The sequence below is a fragment of the Euprymna scolopes genome, chromosome 27, assembly GCF_053919585.1.
Source record: "Euprymna scolopes isolate OS-2025 chromosome 27, ASM5391958v1, whole genome shotgun sequence".
In the NCBI taxonomy this organism is placed as follows: domain Eukaryota; kingdom Metazoa; phylum Mollusca; class Cephalopoda; order Sepiida; family Sepiolidae; genus Euprymna; species Euprymna scolopes.
In genome coordinates, this window is record NC_136508.1 from 83,482,786 (window position 1) to 83,508,641 (window position 25,856).

The window sequence follows — 25,856 nt, forward strand, 5'->3', positions numbered from 1 at the left end:
ACTCAGTTCCAAGTTACACTATTTTGGAGGTTAAAGGTTCAATCCTGAATGCGAATGATATTAGAACTTCTATCCAGTCATGACTGACGGAACGAGAGCATATTACTTCCGTGGATTAAATAAAAAGTTTCATTTGAAATTCCATGCAGATTTCAGAATTTGACAAAATATACCTGAAGATAAGAGGTTATATTGACCGAAATGTGAAAATAACACTCCAGATGAGAACAGTAGTCTGAAGAATCCAAATAATACAAAGTTTAATCTTAATTCATATTATATCCTAATATGAGGAGTCTGTTGGTTGTTTGGTGATCAGTTTTCAAAACCATGAGTGTTGAATAAAAACTTAACCAATAATACAATTGAAAAGGACAATATTTTCAGTCATGTTTTAGAAAAGGCGGGAAGAGTAAAGACGCTTTTGTTTCTTTGGAGAATAGACATTTTTCTTTCTTAAGAGTCAAGTTTCTCTCCAACATTTTCGACTGGCATCGTTTTTTTTTTAAACATTTTGTTTTTGATAGAAAAAAAAAAGAACACTTTCTAAATTAGCCACTTCTATAAACTGAAATGGACAAAAATACAAGACATCATCCGATAAACTAAAGATCGTCCTCTTGCCATTCCGTCATTCACACCTGTGCTTCCTCTTGCAACTGAATGTCAGCTCAAGACGAATAAACCAGGTAAAATATAAGAAACAAATTGTGATAATTTTTTTTATGTTTTTCGTTTCTTTTAAAGACAAAAAAAAAAAAAAACGTAACAGAAATTTAGCAAGGACTTTGGAAAGGCTGCACAAAGGAAAAGCTCGTCTGAAAAGGAAAACACTTGAAGAAACAAAAACCCAACAGTCGTAAAAAAACAAAGAACAAACTGAAGACTTAAATGTTCATTCTTATAAATAAGTTTCTTTACAAAAGTTTTTTTTCGAGTTAATTTTTCCCTCTCTTATCTTCATTTTTTAAGACTGAAAATTTAAAATAGATTTCTATGTTCTTTGCCCAATAATAAAGCGATTCTGGTGAAGAGATCAACCTTACATCTTTGTCTTTTTCACAATTTCTTTGAAGTGTTCATGCATTCAAAATAAATAACATTAGAACCGAATGAAAAAAAATTGCTGTTTGGAAGAAAAGAAAAGTTAAAAAAAAAAAAAAAAAAAAAAAAATAAGTAACAGCTACTTAGAAGCGCATAAACTGACAGTGACATGGACAAAGAAACAAAAAAAAAAGGTTTGAAGAAAATCAATGGGAAAGGGAAGGAAAGAAAGAAAAAACGATACACAATATATTTTTCATGTTTGTTGTTTTTACAAGTATTATGTAAATTATCGTCCATGGTGGGGGAGGGATGGGAAGGGGCGGTTGATTGGTTCAATTTAACGTACAGGCTAGTAAGAAATACATTGCTGGTGTTGATCACCAGTGCAGAGCAATGATGTTAAACAACGGCAGTGGCTGACCAAAGTGACTACAAATAGTGACTGATTTATCAAAGTAAGGGGCCACAAAGAAGGAGGAGGAAGAGGAGAAAGGAAAGGGGGAAAGGTGTGTAGACAGAGATCTTGTATGCCAGGATCATGGATTTTTATATCCCCCTGCTATTTTTTTTTTTTTTGTTTTTTTACACGTTTCATTTTTTTTTTTCTGCTACTGAATGTCATAGGACCAATTTAAAATACAATCACATGGCCTAGCACTTAAGATTTTTAAGCTCAACTGTAATAGGAACATTTTTTTTATTCACTGCCGCGTTTATCATTTAGTTATAGCTGTAGTAGGAAAGAAAAAGTTTTTAAGAGTGGGGAGAGTGGCTGTGCCTGTTTTCTGTCTGTTGCCGTGCCTGGCCTAGCAGTCTGCAAACATTTAGGGCACACAGCAGAGTAAAAGATTGATTATGGTTGGAAAATTTGTTGTTGTTGTTGTTGTTTTTAGTTTTGCAGTTTTTTGTCTACAGACAGCAGGGGACGAGTTTGTGGAAATAACAGTGGTGTTTTCAAAGTTCTGAATGCTGGAAATGATCTTTTAAAAAATTTATAGTGTCAAGCACTTCCTCCCCCAGCAGCCCCTGTAGCTCCTTGTTGTTCTCCAGTAGAGTTGGGCGCTGAAGCAATTTCCGAGTTGACGGCCCCAGTGGTGGAGGATGATGGATCCTCGGGATTACCTTGTCGAGCATGAGGAGGAATCAACATGTTATTCAGATTAGGTTGAATTGTCAACTCTGTCAAATAGAAAAAAATAAAGATAACAAAAATGCCAATACAGAAAAGAAGGAAGAAAACAAGCAGAATCTGAAAATATGCTTTATACAAAGGAGTTTAATAATAAAACATCTTCCAATCAAGAACTCATTCTATCAAAATGAGTTATACAACAATTATGTTCTGCCTCACTTGGTCAACTGACAATTATCTCGGCTGTTAAGTAACCAGAGTATATACAAGCCATTTTATAAAATGGCTTTTCCCTGTTGACTGAGGAAAAGGCTGATGTCCTATGGAGTTCTAGATAGGCCGATGCCACCCATCTTTTAAGTGGACTAAGTTTATTAATAATTGCTTGAGGCACCCTTATAGAGGAATGTCAACAGGACTGCCAGGCAATTTTTAGTAGGTTCTAATGCGCCTCCTTTAAGGATGCTGGCTTGACTCCCCCCACACCTTCCGACCTTGCATTACATCTTCCTGCGGTAGGAAGGAAGTAAATAACTAAACAGCCAAATAAGATGTGTTAAGAGCAAAGTATCTCATCTTATATCACACTTCATCTTTTCTGTCCTCAGTCAGTTTAGGAAAAATCCTTCCCAACTGATGCAATTTTAATTTTTGTTCCAATTCAGAATATCCATTTTTTGAAGGAGCTGGAGTTTCTTTACATTAAAAACTGACCTTGAGTCTTTGTGGTGAGACAAATATATAAGGAAAAATTATGTACTCTCTTTAATAAACATGTTCATCATTTACACTCAATCTTATGAGAACAAGTTTTTGATAAATTCTTTTTTACACAAATAGGCAGATGTACAGAGTGAAGAGAGAGAGAGAGGTAGATGTAGAGAAAGAGAGACAGATGATGGATGGATGGGATATTTAATCAGCATATCAACCTTTGTGGGTCATTTAATGCTGTTTTTTTTTTTTTTTTTTTTTTTTTTTTTTCTGTCAACCCCTTCTGGGCTATTCACTGCTGAATATATTCTTTTTGGGTATAGTATTTGATGTTGTATCCAGTATTTTATAGGAGACTTTTATTCTTGAAGCTCTTTGTATTTTCAATCGTTAGTTTGTAGCTTTTGGTTTGGTTGTTTTATAGTGGATTTTATCATTTTTGTTCTCTGTCTTGCAGGATGCTTTTGCAGAATATAAGGTTTTTGCGGGTTATATTTTTTGGAAGAGTCCTATTTCTTTAATGTAAGATAAGATTTTTCTGGTGTTGTTCTCTTTGAAGATCTATTTCTTTATAGTGTTTTTTCCTAATTTGTGAAAGATCTGTGCATTCAGTTAGTAAATGTTTTACAGTAAGTGGTACTTGACAGGGAATGCATTGGGGTTGAGTTTCTCCTTTTAGGAGGTAGGAATGAGTTAAGCGTGTGTGACCTATTCTAAGTCTTGTTAAAATGACATTTTGTTTTTTGATAATCCTGCCTCCTCTCTCCAAGTGTGGGTTTTATATTGTATAATTTGTTAATTGTATTTTTATTCCATTGACTTTGCCATTTCCCAAGTATATGGCTGTTGATCAGGGGTCTAATATCCGTGTATGGGATCCTGTACCCATCAACGTTTAACTTTATTGCCTCCTTAGTCATAGCATCGGCTCTTTCATTGCCCATGATTCCCATGTGGCTAGGGATCCAGCTGAATATTATTTTCTTTTGATCGGTAATGAGATTTATTTTGTTTAGGAGTTTGATAATTGTGGGGTTCTCTTGTTTTCTATTTTTTATACCTGTTAAAACGGATAAGCAGTCAGAGAATATAATGAATTTTTCTGAGTTTCCTTCAGCAATGATATCCAGTGCTAAATCTATAGCTCTGGTTTCAGCACTAAATATAGACGCTTCATTCGGAAGTCGTTTGCTAATTTTTGTATTGTTGCAGATAGCTGCACACCCAACTCTATCGTTATCCTTCGAGCCATCTGTGTATATGTATGTATAGTCAGAGTAGCATAGCTTGATATTTTCAAGTTCTTCTTGAAATATGGCAGGATTTGTTTTTGATTTTTTATTTTCATTTAAGTTCAGCATTACATCTGGTTGTCTCATAGTCCATGGTGGGTTTTCGGATATTACAGAATGGTGGATATTTGTTATTGGAATTTGAGATTCTTCTATACTGGTTTCCATTCGAAGTCCGAAGGTTTTTATGGCTTTTTCTTTTCTGTTAAATAGGTTTCTATATTTGGGGTCAAAGGTACATTGATAAGCGGGGTTTGTTGGGCAAGATTTTAGTTTCAGGTAGTATTGTAAGCCAAGTTTTTCCCGTCTGAGCTTTAGGGGTGCTTCGTGGGCTTCTGCATATAGGCTTTCTTTGGGGGATGTTCTATATGCTCCCAAGATTAGTCTTAGTCCTTCATGGTGAATGGGGTCAAGGATATTTATGTAGGAAGGCCTTGCTGACCAATAAATGAAACAGCCATAGTCCAGTTTCGAACGAATTAGAGTCCTGTATAGTTTTAGGAGCGTTTGTTGGTCTGTTACCCAGTCTGTGCTAGCGACAACTCTTAATAATTGTAGTGCTTTGTGGCATTTCTGCTTTAAATATCTCAGATGGGGAATAAAATTCAATTTTTTGTCAAAAATGATCCCTAGGTATTTATATTGATCAGTAATATCAATTTTTTTGCCATCGAGTTTGAGGGTTGGATCGTTGTGCATTTTTTTAATATTACAGAAGTGCATGCACTTCGTTTTAGACTCGGAAAATTTAAGACCCTTTTCTGTGGCCCACCAGTTTATTTTGTTTAGGTTCAGCTGCAACTGTCGCTCTATTGTTTGGACATTTTTTGATCTATAACAGATCAAAAAGTCATCGACATATAGGGAGCAGTCGGTTCCAGGACTTAGGCATTTGGTAATATTGTTAATCTTTATATTAAATAAAGTGACTGATAGTATGCTTCCTTGTGGGACCCCTTCCTCCTGGTTTTCGAGGTCAGAAAGACTGGATCCCAAACAGACCATAAAGTCCCTGTCAGATAAAACATCTTCTATTTTGGTAGTCTTCCCTTTAGACCTAGATTGTGCAGGTCTTTCATAATGCCATATCTCCATGTTGTCTCGTAGGCTTTTTCCAAATCAAAGAAGATGGTCGTTATGTGTTCTTTTTTTTATGTACCCCTCTCTAATGAAAGTTTCCAGGTGTACCAGGTTGTCAATGGTGCTTCTTTTATTTCTAAATCCACTTTGGAGGTCTGTTATCAGGCCATTTGCTTAGAGGTACCAGGTTAATCTTTTGTTTAGCATTCTTTCGAATGTTTTGCATACGCAACTTGTCAATGCTATAGGTCGGTAGCTTGTGGGATCAGACTTAACTTTATCAGGTTTGGGGATGGGGATCACTGTTGCTTGTTTCCATATGTCAGGGAGTTTACCCCTGATCCAAATGTCATTGAAGATGTTTTGGAGGTAGATTAAGGATTTTTGAGGTAGGTGTTTCAAGAACTCGTAGTGGATCTCATCTGGCAGTGTTGTGTGAACTGTTTATGGCGTCGGTTAATTCAGATAGGGTGAAAGGTTTATTGTAGTCTTCTACATTGTCTGAGTTGAAGTTTAGTTTGTTTCTTTCAGCATCTAGTTTGATTTTTTTGAATTGTGGTTTATAATTTTTGCTAGGAGTTTTTTTGAGAAGGTTTTTGCAAGTACATTTGCTATAACTTTTTTGCTGGTTATTTTTGTATTATCTTTTGACAGATGGTTTAGCGGTGTTGGTTGATTTTTACCAGCTATCTTTCTAACCATATTCCAGATTTGTTTTATTTTGGTGTTAGAGTTCAGTTTGCTGATATAGACTCTCCATGACATTCTTTTGACCTCCTTAATTGTTCTACGGGCTTTTGCTCGGTTTTGTTTAAACTGGTCTAGATTGTGGGTAGTGGGACGACTTAAATTTTCGCAGTGCAGCTTTACGTAATCTTACCGCCTTTTGGCAATCTTCATTAAACCAAGGTCTTTTATATTTTTTGGATTTGGAGCCTTTGGGTATACATTCCCCAGCTATTGACATAAACGTATCAGTATTGTTGATGATATTTTCTAGTTTTTTACCTTTTATGTCTGTTTTATTGCTTCCCCATATGATGTTGTGGCTGTTGAAGTCTCCTAGTAGGATGTATGGTCTAGGAAGTTGTTCTATTATTTTGTTGACTTCGGCTTCATTTATGGGGTCATGTGGTGGGATATACATGGAGCAAATGTTGATAGTTTTATGTAAAGTGGTTTTCACAGCAATTGCTTGTAATGTGGTGTCTAGAGTTATTTCGCTCTGAGGGATATCGTTTCTAACTAGAATCGATACATCTCCGGAGGCCCTCTGTCCAGTATTGTGTATAAAGTTGTATTGGGTGTAGTTTTTTATAGTGATGTTATCGTGTGTCTTTAGGAATGTTTCCTGGAGGCAGATGATAGCAGGTCGTAGTTTAGATATTAACAGTAACAAGTCGTTTATGTTTGCCTTAAGTCCTCGGCAGTTCCATTGAATGATAGTTTGAGTTTTTTTTTTATTGTGGTCTGTCATTTTATTTGTCTGGGGGTGTTTTGTCTTCTACCTCCATCTCCTCCAGTGTTTCTATTTTGTTTCCTCCTCTTGAGGTTGATTGGGATCTAGATCTTGGTTTGTTTGTTTTTTCTTTAGTTTTTGTTTTATTGGGTGATGGTGTTGTTTCATTTGGTTTATTTATAAAAAGGTTGTTTTCATTTGGTGAGTTTTTTCTTTTTCTTTGTTTGATTTAATTTGAGTTTTTTGATTTGTTGGTTCTGTTTTTTTTTTGTTGTTGTACTCTCTTTTGTAGACTGATTATTTCCAGAGTTCAGGATTAGTGTTTTAATTTCTTTCATTAGGTTTTTCATCTCATCAATTGAGATATTTCTTCAGTTTTTATTTCTGGAGGATTTTTTGTATATCTTTGACAACTTTGATTTGTGTGTATTTTAGCATTCTTGGTTACTTCTGAGTATCTTGCGTTCATAATTTTCCTGGCTTCCGGGAAGATTATATTTTTTGTGTACTTTATTGTTGTTATTTCTTTTTCTTTTAGCCATGTTTTGCATCCTTTGAAGTCAGCTGAATGGTTTTCCTTACAGTTTGAGCATTTGGGGTCTTTTTTGCAGTCACTATGTTTTGAGTTTTCACCACATCTTATACATATTGGTGATTTGGTGCATTTGGATTGGTGATGTCCAAATTGTTGACAATTGTAGCACCTTAGAGGGTTTGGGATGTATTTTTCAACGTTCACTTTTAGGTATCCGATTTTAATCTCACTTAGGGGGTTTGTGGAGTCAAAGGAGAGTATATATGTATTTGTCAATATAGTTTCTGCATTTCGTTTTTTTCTTATTCGACTTTACATCTGTAACACTTTGGGATGCTAAATTAGATAAAATTTCCTCAGTCGAGCAATTTGATAGTTCGCTGCATCTAATGACTCCTTTTGAGGAGTTTAGGTATGGATGGGGATAAGTTTTAATTTTGATATTGTTAAAGGTTTGCCATTTGAGAATTTCTTTAGTTAGTGTTTTTTGTTTCAATTCGATAAGTATGGTGTTATTTTGCAGTCTTTTTATCATTTTGGGTTTTATTTTTTGAGAGAAAATTTTTTCCATTGTAAAAGGTGAAATTTTATTTATTTAATTTTTTTCAAGTGTTTCCATTACTAAAAATATTGTGTTTTCATTGATTAAGCAATTCTGTTCGTCCTCTGAACTTGAGATGTCGGAAACATCAGAGAAGTTTCCTTTTTTGGGGGTAAAAAAAGCCATAATCAAAAAGGTTGTTTTTTTTTCATCATCTTTGCTCCCCACCCACCTCGAAGCCCTGTATGGGAAGTGCCTGGGGGGAAACCCATTCGCCCAGGCTCAACAAGGATACAAAGGTGATATACTCGATTTATGTGACGTCATTTACGAGCACCTGTTTTCCTTTGATGTTACTTTGGGATACGAAGTAATTTAAAGGGTTTGCAGCCATGTCATAGATATTTCACTTCGTCGATTGACCCTCAGCCACCGCTTTCCACCATAGTAGATGTTATTTGTGGGGAAGGGATAGGCATATTGTGTTGATGATAGGTTTATGGGGTGGGCGATATATGGTGGGGCTTGACGTGAGCAGCCGATTGGTCGGATCAGGCCCCTCCGACCGCCCGTCTAGCCCAGTAAGGGCCAAAGTTGTGTGTTGGGAAGTGGGGGTACTAAATCCTGACCTCCAAATCTCTCAACCACCAGGATCCCGTCCTAAGGGTATTACGGGTCGCTACCTACGGCCAACAGGTAGCCCCATTGAGGGACTTCTACTCTCTGCAGGGGGGGGGGGGTAGTCAGCATATTCTGATGCCCTGCCGACAGGGTCCAGTGGAATCTGATCAAATTTTGAAGAATAATTTTTTAATAGAATGCATTTATTATTATTTATTTATTTTATTTTTATTTTGTTTTTTATTTAACCCATAGTTGGGACCCTAACAGGTACTACCACTCCGGGTCAAAGTGGACCTGAGAGCAATGGCAATTAAAGGGTGGCTCCACGCACCCCTCAAAGCCCGCGAACTGGGGCCTCACCATCAGATATAGTTTAAGGTCATATCTAGGACCGGGAAGTAGGGAAGAAAAAAGAAAGGAGGGGAGAAGGGAGAGGGGCTGTTGATTCTGTTTTTATTTTTGTAGAACATAATTAAGTTTTACAAAAGAGAATAGAAAACAAAAACAGAAATCGGTGTAGGTGCATTTCGTCTCAGAAAAGAGACAGACGAAGAGAGAGAGAGAGAGCAGATGTAAAAAGACAAAAGAGATAGGAAAGAGAGAGTGAGGCAATGTAGAGAGACGAGAGAGAGAAAGAGGCAGAAGAGAAAGAAAGAGGCAGGTGACGACAGAGAGAAAGAGGCAGATGAAGAGACACGAGAGAGTGGCAGATAAGGCGAGACGAGCGAGACAAATGTATAGAAATGTGTAGATAGAGAGAGGCAAATGTTGAAAGACGGGAGAGACTATTAATCCTTAATGAATTATTGTCATACATAGCAGATTCATTGTATGCTTCATTTTTAATTCCAAGATTATGACTTTTAAGTGATGAATATCTGCAGAAACAGTCATCGATCAGCTAAAAGAAAATTGGTTTGCATTCAAACAAATAAAATGAGTAAAAGATTTGATTTACTTACCTTGGGTTGTAAAATTGAAAAGAAGAGGTAAATCTCGACCATTGGGCAAGCGAGTGGTTATATCTCTCAACTCATCAAAGAATGGATGAGCACAGGCATCAAGTGGAGATATTCGTGATGATGGAGTATACTCCAGCAATTTACTCACCAACAGGATAGCCTCGGAAGGAGTGCGCGGACGAAACACCTGAAATCATAAGGTTGACATGTTCTTTGTTAAAAGTTTGTTTAAGATAGATTGCATTTGAATAGCTTCTATTGAGTCTATTACAATAATTACACAAATTCCACTGAAATTTTTCCATATAACTTTTCAGTAAATACTGTTGGGACTTGAATTTCTTTTGATGGATACATATGTTACAAAAGATATGTGATTATCTGTCAATCTCCATCAATGAATCTGATGATGAATTCTTTTTACTTATATCTAAATTTGTGTATGCTGTGCTGTGTACAGATTTAATCTGGTCAATTATTTTACAATTTAAGCATGCCTAGACAAACTGCTCTAACAAAGCTTAAGAATGTAGTCTATTTTATTGATTCATACAGTATAAATTCATATTATAGAATAATCCCTAAATAAACATATCAGTTATTGTCTTGTTTTCCCTCTCTTCTGTAATATAAATCTCACCTGTCTGTTTAAATGTATGTATGTAGGTCTCGTAAAAACTTGATAGACGCAACAAATCCTGAAAAGATTGGTATCATTTTGAAGCTTGACGTCTCGGAAAACATATCGAAAAATTGGCCAAAAACATTAATTCCTTCACCCTAAACTCAGCTGTTTTGTACACTGAGGGATCGATTTTTTTTTTGCTGACATTTTAGCAAGTCATCGTCACCATTGGATTGACATTGGGTACCCAGGCTAGTTTTAAATAAAATTGTAGTTTGACTTTTTATAAAAAAAAACAAAAAAAACCCAAAGATATTCCAATCTTTCCTTCATTTATTTTTATAATATACTAGCCTGGGTGCCCAGCCTTGCCCGGGTGTTTGGAGGTGTGTGTTGAGGAGAAATAAAAATAGTGGTAGTAGGCAGGCAGGCTCGAACCTGTAGCGCGAAGGAAGAAAAGAATGTGAAAAAAAAAAAAAAAAAAAAAAATGTGATGTTTCTTGCCATTGTGTCCATTCCCAAACTGGAAGTGTTGAAGGTTTAAATTAAGGCTAGTCAATCGAAAAGAGGGGATGACTTTTGAAAATATTGGCAAAAAAAGTAACCGCCTCCTTGTAGAAAAGTGCTCAGTTGAAGGTGAAGGAATTAATGTTTTTAGCAAATTTTTCAATAATTGTTGCCCGAAGGGCCGAGCTTCAAAATGATACAAAATCCATCGCCTCCGTTGAAAATTTTAGACATACATACATACATACATTTAAACAGACAGGTGAGATTTATATTATAGACTAGTGGGGGTACCCAGCGTTGCCCGGGTGTTTGTAGGTGTGTGAGGTTAGATAAAAAAAGGAAAAAAGTTTTGGTAGGAAGGTAGGCTTAAAAATAAATATTTAAAAAAATGAAAAACAAAACAAAACAAAACAAAACAAAAAAAAAAACAGCGTAAAAAGGTTTTGGGAGGGAGGTAGGCTCGAACCCGATGGTGGCAAGGGGGGGACTGTGTGTGTGTGTGTGTGTGTGTGTGTATATCGGGGGAGGGATAGATAAAAAAAGAAGGCTCGAATTGAAAAACAAACAAAAACACAGAAAAAAGTTTTGGGAGGGAGGTAGGTTCGAACCTGAAGTCTTGAGGTTAATAGTCTGATGACATACCATGAGGACAGGAACTTTTGATTAGTTGAAAATAAGCGTTTAAAAATTGAAGGTGGTTTTTCTTACGCCATAGCAGTAAATGAATTCACAGCACAAATTTTGTTGTAATTATAAGATAAAAATGTCCGGAATAAAATATATTTACGATCACGTTTCGTAACTGTGAGATAATATGATCTGTGTAGCATATAAAAAGTTATCCGAATGAGCAGGCAAGCTGAGAACCATCCCGAAAAAAAAACCTTTGACGGACATATAGAAAAAATGCACAAACACACATTTTGGCTTTTATATTTATAGACTAACAGGAGGTACCTGGCGTTGCCCGGGTGTTTGTAGGTGTGTGTGTGTGTGTTGGGGGGTAAATCAGAACAAGGAAATTTAACGATAACGATTTTAAAAATGGAAAACAAAAAAAAAAAAGGGAGCGGGGGTTGGTGGCAGGTAAGCTCGAACGCGGAGCCTTGAGGCCAATAGGCTGAGCTTGAACACCTGCGCTGGCGAATATGGCAATGCAAGAGCGATTAAAAAGTAAGTCAAGTTAAAAAAGAGTAAGTGAAAGAGGTTTGATTGACAGGTGGCCGCTTAATGAGGTCATCGCGGGAGCATTACGACGTAAACAATGGTTATTCAGCAGTGAATATTTTTAGTGCAGGACAGTTTTTAATGATTGTTTTTTTTGGTGGGGAAGGAAGGAAAAACGGCTCCCCCCGTTTATTATTAGGGGAGGAGTAATAAAGCAATTGCCTGATATGACGGCGAAGCCGACATTAACCAATTGAATCGTGGTTCGCTTTTTTTTTTTTTTTTTTTTTAATTTTTTAATTATTATTATTATACCGAAAAATGAAAGCAACACGTGGCGATCCAAAAATGTGGAATATTTAACATTTCAAAGTTAGGAAAATTAAATAGACAGGTGACCCCCGTTGTTAAGTCGTAGATATTACGATTTAGAGGTCATATAAAAAGTTTTAAGGAGCGAGTCGAGCGAGCAGCTCCCGGAAAAAAGCCTTCTGCGGACATACACAAAAAGTGTACATACATACATACATACATACATACTTTTGCGTTTATATTTATAGACTAGCAGGGGTGGCTGGTGTTGCCCGGGTGTAAAGGAATAAAAAAAAAAAAAATATTGGTTGGGTGGTAGGCTCAAACGCGAAGCCTTGATGTGAATAGCCTGACAACTTACCACAACGTTACGCGAGCAGAGAAGTGAGGAAGGGTGAAATTAAACGTTTAAAAAACAGGTGTTTAAACGAATATGCGCTTTTCTAGGTCAAACTTCATGCCATAGTAGTAGAGAAAATTAAATCACAGCACAAATTTTGTAACATAAAAGTCGCTAAAATAAAAAATACAGACGACCTCCTTTCGTAGATCTGACATATTATAATCTAGGGAGTATATAAAAAGTTCTAAGAAACAGTGACCACCCCAAGTCCCTCCACCTCCAAAAGCCTTTTATATTATAGATAACACTGACAACCAAATTTTAAATAGCCAATTTCATTTGTTATTGTTATATGATGTTATCTTCTATATAATAAAATGTCGATTTTTCGAATGAAACTTCAGTAATTATAGGAAAATAATCTACCACTTCCTATGCAAATCTTTTCTATTCACCATCTACAACATTTCCTGAAGCTTGTTTCATGAAAATTCTTACATTTTTTATACTTACAAATATTGGTGCTAATGCAGAGAGTGATCCGCGCTATTTTTTTAAATCGTTTTTCCACGTTTAATTAAAGTTTTATGTTTTTTTTATTCAATTGTAAGGTTAAAGTACAGAATAGGTACAAGACACCATCCCCATGTTAAGAATGGCTTTTTAAATAATAATGTTATTTTTTTATATAGAAAAATCCTAAAAAATAAAAAGATGTATAAAAAAAAAAAAAAAAAAGATAGATGATGATAAAATGGCCAAACAGAAAAATCTCATTTTATTCTTTATTAAAATGTGATTTTGATATTTAAACATTTGTGAGAATAGTAGGGGGAAAAAAAAAAAAAAAAAAAAATCAAATTATGTGAGAAAATAGTATTGTGGAATCAAATTTCAATCACAAAACCCACTGTGCGCACATATACTTACCTTTGGCCAAGGATGTGGTTTGATCTGTGGAAATTTAAATTCTGTATAATTTGGGTTCATCTCCCGGATTTGTTCTCTCGTTGGTGTCCCTAACACTTTGATAATCTCCACTAACTGATCAACACCGCTTTCGCCTGGAAAGATGGGCTGCCCTAGCAATAATTCAGCCAGTACACAACCAGCAGACCAGACATCTAAAAAAAGGAAAAATATTGACAAATAAAAAATGCTATCACAAACAAAACTTGTTAAGAGTATTCCACGGTAATAGTTTAGCAGTTTTAATTTTCATAACCAAAAAAATATATTAATTTTAGATATATGATCCTACTTACAGGTTGGGCTTTTAGCAGAGGAAATAAAGGCTTCCACTTAGTGTAAAGCAGAATCTTCAAGAAAGAATAGATTTCTCAAGTTATCGATAGAGTGATAAAAATACATGCAAACAAAGATGTAGCAATATAATTTCTTCTACAGTGAGGGGAGAGTTTATTAGTGCAATGGATTAGTTGGTTGACTGCCAAGCACATTTGGATGTGACCAGTCCTTTGGGTTTTTGAATACTGTTGTGGATACACTTTCTATGACTAGCTACATTGATTAATCATAAACGCTGAAACAGCATTCTGTGGATGACATTGTGATTTTGACGGGAAAAAGAATTCCACCACATTTTTGGAATTCTGATGACTGTCATTAAAAAAAAATCATTCATTCCATGTTACAAATGTATTACAGATTTTAAATTCTAACAGCTATGTTTTGTTTGAAAAAGCGAACAAAACATCTTTTTCACATTATAAACACATCAAATAATTAAATAATTTGAAATATTGTACCCATATTTTATTTCTACAAATAAATCATCCTGACGAAATTAAATAAAGTCAAAATGTTGATGAATATATAATTTTTTTTTTTTTTCATTTTTCCATAACACACAATGTATTCACAAGATTACTGTCTAGAAAGAAAAGTACTTTCCTTTTAAGATGTATTTATCAAACTTGAGTCAGTTTGTCTTCATGACTTGTTCGATAAATTTTGCACAATGAACCTACTTTTGTCTTTGATGACAGCATTGAAGCAGCCTCAACCTTGTGATTCTGAACTTGAATCTGTCCTTTGTGTTGCAAACGGATTTGTTGTACCCCATCCATAAGTCGAAAGCGTTGTAGCCAGAAAGTGAAAATGACAATAAAATTCTAACAACCAGATTCGAGTCTCATAGACCTCGTTTGGCAGGATGCTGTCTTGCTGCCACATGTACGGCCTCAGTAATTCAATATTTTACTACCTGCTCAAAATGCCAATGTAAGCATTGGTATTCAATAGGATGGCATGATGTCAACAGTGAAATTGACAACATGAAAGCCCATGGTTATCACTGGAAACATTCTTAGCATGATTGATAAGAATGTTTTTGGATGAGGTGACGAGTCACCTGTTATTCTAGAAATTGATCTCATCTATCAGAAGTTGTATGAAATGTGGCAGATATCTTCATGCTTCATCATCTTATAAACTTTTCATCACCTTTTCTCACTTTGCAATTGACTTGCTGAGTTCACTGCTGATAATCTTCTGAACTTAAACACCCTGGTGTTCTGATGTCAGCAGAGCATTAATCATGCGTTTTTCTCTGACATTGTTTTGTAGTTGAATTCTGAATCGTTCAGTTCCTTTCTGACCTTTTTTATCATCCTTTACTTGATGAAGTCATAATCTCCTTATCTATTCTACAGAAATGGATTTCAACAAAAACTTTGTTTCTCTTTCATAAATATGGAAGCTTTAAATATTCAATAATAAATCAATTACTTGAACCCCCCCCCCAAAAAAAAGTTGAAGCAAATATTGACCGTATCACACACACACACACATATACTCATTTTTCCGACCTCTGTTCTTATAAAAGATGGTGTCTAACAATGCACGATCTTCATTGGAACCGTATTTTATGCACCCTATTTCAACATTAGTGCTGTTTTTTTTTTGTTTTTGTTTTTTTGTAAATCTTTTTGTGATATTTTGGGGCTCTGAGTCATTCATTACTCATCAAGGCAAAAAAAAAAAAAAAAAAAATATTAATGAAGTGGATAGATTGTCAGTAGAAAACAGCAATTCTTTTTCATGAAAGGTGAGGGTTTGCTGTTTTCTGGACCAATTGTTGCTTGGGGATGGGGTATGTGAAAATTTGAAGTCAGAGTATTTATTATCATCATTCAACTAGTAAAAAAAATATTAAAATGATAAATTTAAAATAATACAGAATAAAAACTATTGTTTTTCTACTTATGACAATAATTAATTGAATCCTCCTCATTTTGTTAATACAAAAGTGAACATCGGACCAAGGTGTAACTTTTACAAATTTATTGAAAAATGAAAAATATAAAGAAAGGAAAACTTGGCATCAAAATATTGAAAAAAGATTCTAAGTTTTCAGCAAGCAAGGTTATTTTTAAATTCAATTTTAAAATTCTCAAAAAAGTGGTGACTGTCAAAAAACGAAAGAAAAAAAAACAAAAAAAAAAAACAAACTTTGATTTTATCATAAACGGTTCTGTTAAAGAATGCCTTTCTTCAAATGTGTTTGAATGACCTAAAAGTAAATCTTGATTTTATGAGAACTGATATTGAATTCTTAACACGCCCGTAAAAAGATGAATGTAACAGCTGAACATTCATTTAATTAAAAAAATATCATAAAAGTTTATGAGGTGAATGATTGAACTTACTACAATAACACTGACTGCAATTACTTGCTTTCATTGTATACTAGTGGACCTACCTGGTACCCATAGGTACAGGAATTAATAAAACAAAAGCTTGAAAAAAAAAAAAAAAAAAAAAAAAAATTCTGTGTAATAAACCCGAGAGAACCAAAACATAAATTCAAGTACATAAGAAACAGATGTGTCAGATATTTCTTAGTAACATTTTCGGCCCACTAAAAAGAAATGGGAAAAACAGTATAGCAATATAAATTGACAGAATAAGAATACTGGCAGCTGTCTAATATGTAAAACAGATTAAACAATTCTAACACTTTGTGAAATATAAATAGTTTGAAATCTATTCAGCGTAGTATCTATGGTATCTACTACCAACAAGCAGCGAATAATTAACATCCACTTTTACAAAAATAAAAAGGATTACTGCACATCGATCAAACATAGGACAGATGAAGCATGCATGGCCCCCTGTGAGTGTACAGTGAACGAGGCATAAAAAAAAAAAAAAAAATGACTAAGTTCAGCATTGCCCATTAGCCCCAAAAGTCCCTGGGGGATGTCAAATCCTGGTGAAAATGAACAAATGGTGCAGTTTTAGTATATACATACATTTACATATGTAAATTTGAGTTCTGCATCATGCAAAAAAAGAAATGACTAAGTTCATCATTTGTGCCCCCCTTCCCCCATTTAGCTCCAAAAGCCTTAACATATTTGAATTTGAGTTCAGCACACTGCAAAACTGCTAAATAGACATACACAGAAAATTTTGGACAAATATGGTAAAATAGTCCCCAAAATGGAGTGTTTTTATTAGTCCTAAAAGAGCCCCTGGGGCACACCCAAAAGTTATCGCGAAGTATAGACAAACAAAATTACATAGAAATCAGTTAGTTACAATTTTTCAGAAAATTTTATAAAAATCTAAGGCATCAATTTTTTTTTTTTTAATAAGCACAAACGTGTCAATTTTAGCCATTTTAACCTGTTCTGTTACTTCTTTTTACTCATATCAGGTTTACTGTTTGGGTAAAATTTGAAAAAATTCCAAGGCGTAGTTGTTGAGAAAAGTGCAGACAAACTGACAAAGGTGAATTTACAGGTTCATCCTCCTTTTGTTGCGGAACCAAAAAGTGTAAAACATTTGAAAGATTTTCTGAAATTGTTTTCTTTTCTTGTGCTTCTCTCTCTGTTTTAATTTTTTATCTCTCATTCAGTTTATCTTACTTTTTCTCTCTGTCCATATCTCTCTAAATATAACAAAAAGAAACAAAGCAAAGAAGAAAGTATAAGATGTTTGTCATCTCAATATGGACGGCTTTCTGATGTAATTTTCTAATATTTTAATGGAATATTTCTTGAATTAAAGAACGTTTTCTCGGACTCATCTCAATGACTAATTTGATCCCTAATGAATCCAAATGGATAAAGATTACAATAAATTATTTACCAAAACATGCTAGAAGTGATACTGAAGCAATATATATGGTTTGAAGGTATATTTTTGATAATTTTTTAAAATTTTTATCCAGACACACAAATATATATTTTATATAATACTAGCTTGCTATCACTTTGTAAAGTTCACTACTTGAAATAATTGAATAAAAAATTTTAAATAATAAACATTTCATTTATAAATTTGTTGTGAGCACTAGACAAAAACTTTTACATTTATTCATATAAATACACATTAGAATGTTGGTAATTTTAATTTTATTATTTTTTAAAAATTAAATCAATTTAATTACTGTTGATACTGACACAGCTAAAAGTAAAACCTTTATGAGATATCAAAACTTATCTTTATAAACCAATGTAACTGGTATTGAAATCAAGTTTCACTGTTGGTGATGATTTTAAATTATCTCCCCTGCTTGTTAAAATTTTCTTTTGCAAAGAATGGCACTTTTTATACATACAAAACCATCTAAAAAACAAACAAAAAACAAACCTTTAACAACCAAATCCTTTAAACTGAATGAAATGAAAAATATATACAGTTAAACATAGATATCAAGAATGATTTTACAGTAAAATCTCCCAGTTTTTGCAATGTTGACTTTCCTCTTGCAAAATTGTTTGATGCTAAGCAACACTTTTTAGATAAAAAGATGTCAATTGCATTTTCTGAAGATAAATTATTTGGAGGATATTCATAGGAAACTTGGGGAATTGTAGAAACTACCTATAACCTTGGACGATAGGAACAGGAAAGTAATCTCCATACATGTATATATGTATATTATGCAATTGCCTATTCTCAAGATTCAAGTCCTCAAAGCTTCCATGTTAAAACATGGAACTACGAATTAGGCATTTATTTCTCTCAAATTTAAAATAGGATGGAACCATTTGTCCTCATCTGGAACTAAAACTAAAATGTTGTAGTGCATCTCCTAAAGCTGAGTAGGACCCTATCTCATCTTAACAAAAGAGGGCTGGTCTGCCTGATTTATTGTTGAGAATGGATGCTAGGCAGCTATGAAATCTAGGATGCCAGAACATATGGGAAGGTTTGAAAAAAAAAAAAAAAAAAATCACATAAGAATACAATGATCCAAATATTTGGGTTTTCATCTCGCTAATAATAGAGCATCCAAAGAATTAATCATAATCCAGTTGTTGGTTGATTGATAAAAAGTAAAAAAAAAAAAAAGTTTCACTTACCTATTTGACATGTGTAATCTGTAGCACCAAAAATTAGTTCTGGGGCCCGGTAATATCTTGAACAAATGTAGGACACATTTGGTTCTCCTCGGACTAATACTTTTGCGCTAGGGAAGAAAAAACAAAAATGTTCTATTACTTAAAACAGTGAAAAGAAAGGTCCAAATGAAAACAAATTTCTAGCACTTATAATACTTGCAAGGCCATATTGAAGTGCTTTGTAAAAAAAAGACATGTTTACCACAAACCTCTTAATACTATCTATGATTGTGACAAAATAACTTTTTCTTAAAGGTTTTCTAATTTGTAAAATTTAAAGCCAAATAATTTTCAACAATTCCTCTTCTGTGTAAACTTCATGTGCAATATTTGTTTCATGCTTTCTTTAAACAGGTCTTTTTTTTTTTTTTTTACTTAAAGGCATCCAACCTTACAAGTTCAATTTTGCTATTGATATTTAGTTACTCTCCTTATATGGAATAGTTAAAGTCAATAAAAACAGTTTTGATTATGTATTTTCTTATTTTGGGGTCAGAATAATGCCCAGAGTTTGTCTCTTTTATTGAATACTAGCAAATATATTCTCCCTCTAGTCACATTTTTTGTTAGCTTGGGAGGATGGTATCATGGTGAACGAACATATACAACACAATCCACTCCTCCTCAAAAGGGAGGAGATAATGCCTGGGAAGATATCATGACAACAGAACAGATACTAATTTAATCCTGTGAGGATGGTATTATGAGGAACAAACATATACTGTGCCCTTTCTCAAAGAGAAAGTAATGCCTGGGAGGAATGCACTAAGACAAATGAAAATATATTACACTACCCACAAAACAGGAGTCTGAGAAGATTCATTCCCTTCAAAAGGAGAAGGCTGCTAGGATGGTATTAAAAAGAGATATATTACCGATTCCCCCCCACCCCCCCAAAAAATGAGGACATCCATAAAAGGAAATGATAATGCTTTGAGTATATCATAACATAAGAGATACATCCCCCACACACACACACTAAAAAAAAAGTGAGAAGATAGCTTTAGGTAGATGGTCTCATGATAACAAAACAGACAATACATTACTCTCCTGTCTGGATGTAATACCTGGGAGAACCCCCGACCTCCCAAGAATGAGGTAATTTCTGTGATAACAGAATGGATACCACACTATCTTTCCCTGTATCAAAAGATATTCCAATTAAAGCAGGTTCATTTTTCTTTCTTTAAACATGCTTAGTCACATCAGTTTTTTTAATAGTTTCTTCGCCTTTTGGCTGAGAAAAAAAAGTGTAGTACATGTTCTGCACATATTAATGACAAGACGTTTTACTAATGCAAGAAATTTTTATGTAAATTATCTCTCTCCAAAACGAAATTCTATAGATAGTTGGTTGGTTGTTTTATGGCATATCAACCTTTTTCAGATTATTTAATCCTGAATCCAGTGATTTTTAAAAATTTTTTTAATAGAATATATGTTTTTTTTTTTTTTTTTCAAGTTGGTTTCTATTTAACCCATAGTTGGGACCCTAACAGGTACTACCACTCTGGGTCAGAGTGGCCCTGAGAACAATGGCAATTAAAGGGTGGCTCCACACTCCTCAAAGCCCGCAAGCTAGGGCCTCACCATTGGATATAGTTTAAGGTCATATCCAGGACTGAAATTCTATAGAAGTTTTTAAAACCCTATACTTTATTCATTATTCTTATATCACTTTTGACGAAACTACTGCATATATTAATTATTAGAAACAGTTTAAAAAATAAATATGAAAATGAAGGACTGAGAGCTGTTTGAAAGTGGTTGGAAAATGCTATATATACAATATTTCAAGCCATCATTGTATTATTAGAATTAAATAAGTATAAGCAGTTTTTGATGTTAATATAGTTAGAATAGATAAGAAAACTTTTGTATTCATTAAAATTAAACTAGTTAAACTGACGGTATTCCAATTATAGTACTCAAAAGACTTCAACTTATCCATCCTTACAAAACTGTTTAAACATTGTCTTAAGGAGAATTGCTTCCCAACACCATGGAAAACCTCTTCAGTATGCCCTGTATTTAAGAATTCTGGTGACCGCTCATCTTCCTCTCAGTACAGGCCAATAAATCTCCTGTGCGTCATGAATAAGTTGCTGGAATCTGTTAAATAGAGAAGTAATCAACCATCTCAGCAAAAATAACCTTAATGGCACAATATGATTTCTGTTCTGCTAGATCTACAGCAGATGTGCTTACAGTTATATCTCATAGGATTAGCGAATCTCTCGACGGCTACCTTTCTAGGGCAATTGCTCTTGACATATCAAAGGCCTTTGATAGAGTATGGCATAAAGGTTTACTTCACAAGATCTCCAGCTACAGTATAGCTGGAAATGTCTTTTCAATTATTAAATCATTTCTCTCTGATAGGTTCATAAGAGTAGTGGTTGATGGGCAGAAATCAGAAGCTCACAGTATTAATACTGAAGTCCCTCAGGGGTCCATCCTGGGCCCAACTCTCTTCCTGATCTACATTAATGATCTTCCAAGTCACATCCTTACATCATTCGTAGACATTTATGCTGATGACACTACTATCTATGATAGTACATCTAAGACCGTAAACAGCCAATTTCTCTCCGATTCTCTCTCCTCTGATCTTAAGCAAGTGGTACAATGGAGAAAGAGATAGCTTGTTACATTTAATGCATCTAAAACCAAGTTTTTATCTTTACATCATCAACGCTCTGATCCCCATCTGGCATCAATTGAAATAAATGGCTCTCGTCTTGGGGAGGCCTCATGCTTTGACAAGCTTGACCTTTACTTCTGATCTTAAATGGAACACATACATTAAATCCGTTGCCAAGGGTGCTGGAAAAATGGTGGATAGATATCTCACTGCTGATGCAATTCTCTATCTATATAAGAGCCAGGTACGTCCAAGGATGGAGTACTGTTGCCACATTTGGGCAGGAGCTGCTACAAAGGACTTATCCTGCCTTGATAGAGTTCAAAATAGACTTTGTAGCCTCGTAGGGGATGTCCTTTTCTCTTCCCTGCAACCTCTTTCTCACAGAAGAGATGTTGCAAATTTGTCTCTGCTTTATCGTTATTTTCATGGCAGGTGATCGACTGAGCTCCAATCTATGGTCCCCCCCTTGCCAAACTTTCACAAGACACACCCGTCTAGCAGAAAACACTATCAATAATTACCCTCACTCTTTATCTGTGCCTAAAGCTAAACGTAGATTCCATGAACAAAACTTCTTTCTTAGAACTGCACACCTATGGAATTGTCTTCTGTTTTCCTACTTTCCAGCTGACTACAATATGGTTGTCTTCAAGTCTAACGTTGCATTGAAGCATGACATAAGTGTATTATATAATTAAACTAGCCTGGGTGTTTGGAGGTGTGTGTTGAGAAAAAAAAAAAAAAAAGTGATGTCTTCGCTGTTGCGTCCATCGCCAAACCGAAGTGCTTGTATGTCTGCCTAAAACTTTTGAAACTTGGTCAATGTAGGGGAAACCCTTCATACTTCATTACTATTTATTTGGATACTGCCAGAGTGTCTCCTTTTTTGAGAGGAGCTGCTTTTCCTCCCACATTAAAAACGATCTTTGTGGGAGGGTTTCTGCAAGTCATTTTTTTTGATTGACGGTTTAATTTGAACGCTTTACACTTCCGGTTGCATCACGGCATAGCAGTAAGGCGTCAGCTTTTCTTTCACTTTCTTTTCAGCCTTCGTGACACAGGTTCAAGCCTGCCTGCCTACAGCCACTTTTATTTTTTTTTTTTTACACCTCCAAACTAATTAGAAAATTGACTCTTTAATAATATATCCAAAATCTGCATCAATTAAAATCTCATATTTAAGCATATTTTACAACTGGGCTTTGCTGGGTGTCCCTGTTAGCTTAGATAAATACTTTTGCAGTTTTAACAAAAAAGTTACAATAATATTAGGTAGTCTCCATTTCTCCTGAACATCCATAGAATGCTAACATCAATATATTACATATGAAAGAGTCCGCCATGGAATTACCACAGGTCTCATTAGTAATTTCTAAATAGAAAAAGTAGGCTTTTAATATCTATGTCAGAGTAAGAAAAAAAACTTTATAGGTATATAGATATCTTGAAGGTCAGATAATTGTCCTTATACTACTTGTGAAATGAGTTAGCAGTGACTAAACCGCCTTCCAGGGTATGAGTGAAGAGAAGGAGAAGGTTGACTAGTTAATTACCATGCAGGTAATAATAATAAAAAAGAGCTGTCAAATGGCAAATGAACCCTTATGTGGCGGTTAATTGTTATCTAGTGAATACAATATCAATGTGTGTGACGGATCACTGGAGATTCAGCAGCTCCTTGCAGATATGAGAGGAGAGATTTGTGCACACACACACACAAGAACTTAAATTTTGTTTTAGGGCATAGCAATCCCTTTTCAAGTTATTTAATGCAAAATCCAGTTATGATGAAACATGACTCAAATTTTTAATATCTTCAAATATTTATGACATAAATTTATGTGTGTGTGTATGTGTGTGTATATATATATATATATATATATATATATATATATAAATACCATGTCATACTTAGAACATATCCTATTTAAGTTATAGTTCTTATAGAATCCTAAAAGGTGCTACCACATCATAAAGTCTTACCACTGGATATATATGCTAAGGCTGGAGAACTATATTATTCTAGTTTTAGCTGATGGCATCCAAGTCATTTAAAAAAATTTTTTTTATTACTTTTGAAATCACTACTATATATTGAGTATACTATAATTAATCAATAGAGAACTAACTTTAAAAATACCCAATCTGCATGAATTAAAATATATTTAAGCGGATTGGGAGCCCGGTTAGTCATATCTAACTGCTTATTGTGTAGCAAAAGAGAAACTGCTCCACACGTTAACTGCAAAGGTTATTCTTCCTTCATGTTTGGATATTGTGCAGATTATGTTTGATGTAAAATTAACAGTAAATACCTGTCAGTGGTACTACAAGGTCACACAAAATTTGTTTAATTTCACAACATTTAAATAAAATGCTTATTGCAAGATTGCTATTTTCAGAAAATGTTGAGGAAAGGAAGACAAACGGAATTAAAACTTCACATCTCACTTTCTTATCTCATAGATTTAATAATTTTTTTCAAGTGAAATTTGGACCATTTAAGCAAAGTCTTTGGATAAAAAAATCTATTTAGTTTCGAAAGTTCAGAATCAATAATAGAGTTAAAAGGTAATTGTTCCTTTACACTTAGATACAATTTTGAGAAATTAAATTTGTGCTCATTTTGGGTTAAGAACAAGGGGAAATTTCCACTTCTAAGTAAAAAGCTATTCTATCACACCTTTCAAAACTACTCTCTACCTACTACAACTACTTGTGTGAACTGGAATTAAAGACTCAGGACAGAAACAGGTTCAACACTGCACCTGCTTTGTGTGTAACATTGTCTTGTTCCCAATTGGAAATAGCTGCTTATGATTACAGAAGCACATCAATCTCATTAAATTTATTTTTTAATATTATTTACTTTACCTTTATGCCAGAATTTCCTTCATATTTGTTTTGAAGTAATATTTTATTCATACAAATAAAGCAATGTGCAGACCATAAAAAATATGCATATAAATTGTTGATGTTGAATAAATGAACCTAGTGAACAGAGTTTGTATTATTACACTTACAAACCTAGTGAACAGAGTTTGTATTATTATTGTGTTAAAAGTTCCGATGCAAACTGCGGTTCTTTTGGATTGCAGCAAAAAAAGTTTGGAAAAAACGTTACCTTATCTTTTTTAACATGGCATGTTCATGCTGTAGATGAAATCAGAGTCAGTGTTCTCCGTAGGCTTCGGTCCATTCTTGGTCCGATTCCTCTGAAGACATCACATGATTTTGAACTAGGCAAAATACATGGGGTAGGTTGCCATTACCTTCCCCAGCGCAGTGGCATTTGACTTGCCTGTTTGAACCTATCTGTTGCCCTTAGATCATCCACATAGCTGCAGTCGAATAATCTAACTCTTAATATCACAAAACAGTTGATCTGCTAGAGATTCATCCTTCTTCATGGCCATCCAACATCCTGCTGCTGACGTTATCAGAGTTAGTTTCTCCTAGATGCATGTCTTAAGACTAGGAGGGCATCTCTCCCAGTGAATTAATGCACCTCCAGATACAAACCTGGAAACTTATTATAATTTGGCGTGGTACATGCAATGCATAGCCTTCCCAATGGTCACCCATCTAGTACTGGCCAGGATCATTGTTGCTTAACTTTGGTGATTTGGCGAAAACCAGTGTGTCAATGTGATTGTGCCATATAGGTGACAGAAACTACCCCCCCCTCCCCGAAATACCCAGACGCATGACATTCTAGCAAGTGAACGTAAATCAAATCAAATTTTCCAAATTGGGAAGTTAAAAATTAATATTCTAAGGGGAAAAGTTAATTTTGCTCAAAAATAGTTTAGTTGGTCCTCTTGGAATTTCCTCATAGGTGAGCTTGGCTTAGACGACAGGTATTAACCTCCTCCCTTCAAAAGTAGATGGCAATATATTGGAGGATCATCATTATCAGTTACCCTCGAAACTTTGATGAATTTTAAATAATCCAAAATGCTGTTTCATAACATCGTATTTCTCTTTTATAGATAATAAAGAAGGTGGGTTGGTTGTTTTTGTTTTACGGCATATCAACCTTTTTCAGGTTATTTAATGCCGAATCTAGTTATTTTGAGGAACGATTTTTAACGGAGTATATTTGTTTTTTAAGTCGGATTCTATTTAACCCATAGTTGGGACCCTAACAGGTACTACCACTCTGGGTCAGAGTGGACCTGGGAGCAATGGCAATTAAAGGTGGCTCCACACACCCCAAGGCCCGCAAGGTGGGATCTCACTATCGGATATAGTTTAAGGTCATATCCAGGACCGTTGTATTAATAAAGAAGGAAGTTTGCATTTTTTAATATATATATATATATATATATATATATATATATATATATATATATAACTATGCTTGCAAGTATCCTTAAATGTCTAAGTAAAGAAAGTTTTGTGAAGATTTAAATTTTTCCAAGATAGATTTCAATTTCCAAAAATAATTCATTGAAATGTATTTGGGCCTTGATAAATGCTGACTTC

The 25,856-nt window shown here is 34.5% G+C and overlaps 1 protein-coding gene across 2 annotated transcripts in view; it reads right to left on the reverse strand.

Annotated features, from left to right (window-relative positions):
• Nucleotides 1-880: 880 nt before the first annotated feature.
• The window catches only part of LOC145248949 (glycogen synthase kinase-3 beta-like), a 121,787-nt gene continuing 96,811 nt past the window's right edge, over nucleotides 881-25,856 (reverse strand). For both annotated transcript variants that reach the window (XM_080110749.1, XM_080110748.1), the window contains exons 7-10: nucleotides 18,683-18,789; nucleotides 13,275-13,468; nucleotides 9,388-9,574; nucleotides 881-2,227 (exon numbers count right to left, since the gene is read on the reverse strand). In XM_080110749.1, coding sequence (XP_079966875.1) covers nucleotides 2,049-2,227; nucleotides 9,388-9,574; nucleotides 13,275-13,468; nucleotides 18,683-18,789 — 667 coding nt within the window. In that variant the 3' untranslated portion in view covers nucleotides 881-2,048. The remainder of the gene's footprint in view (nucleotides 2,228-9,387; nucleotides 9,575-13,274; nucleotides 13,469-18,682; nucleotides 18,790-25,856) is intronic.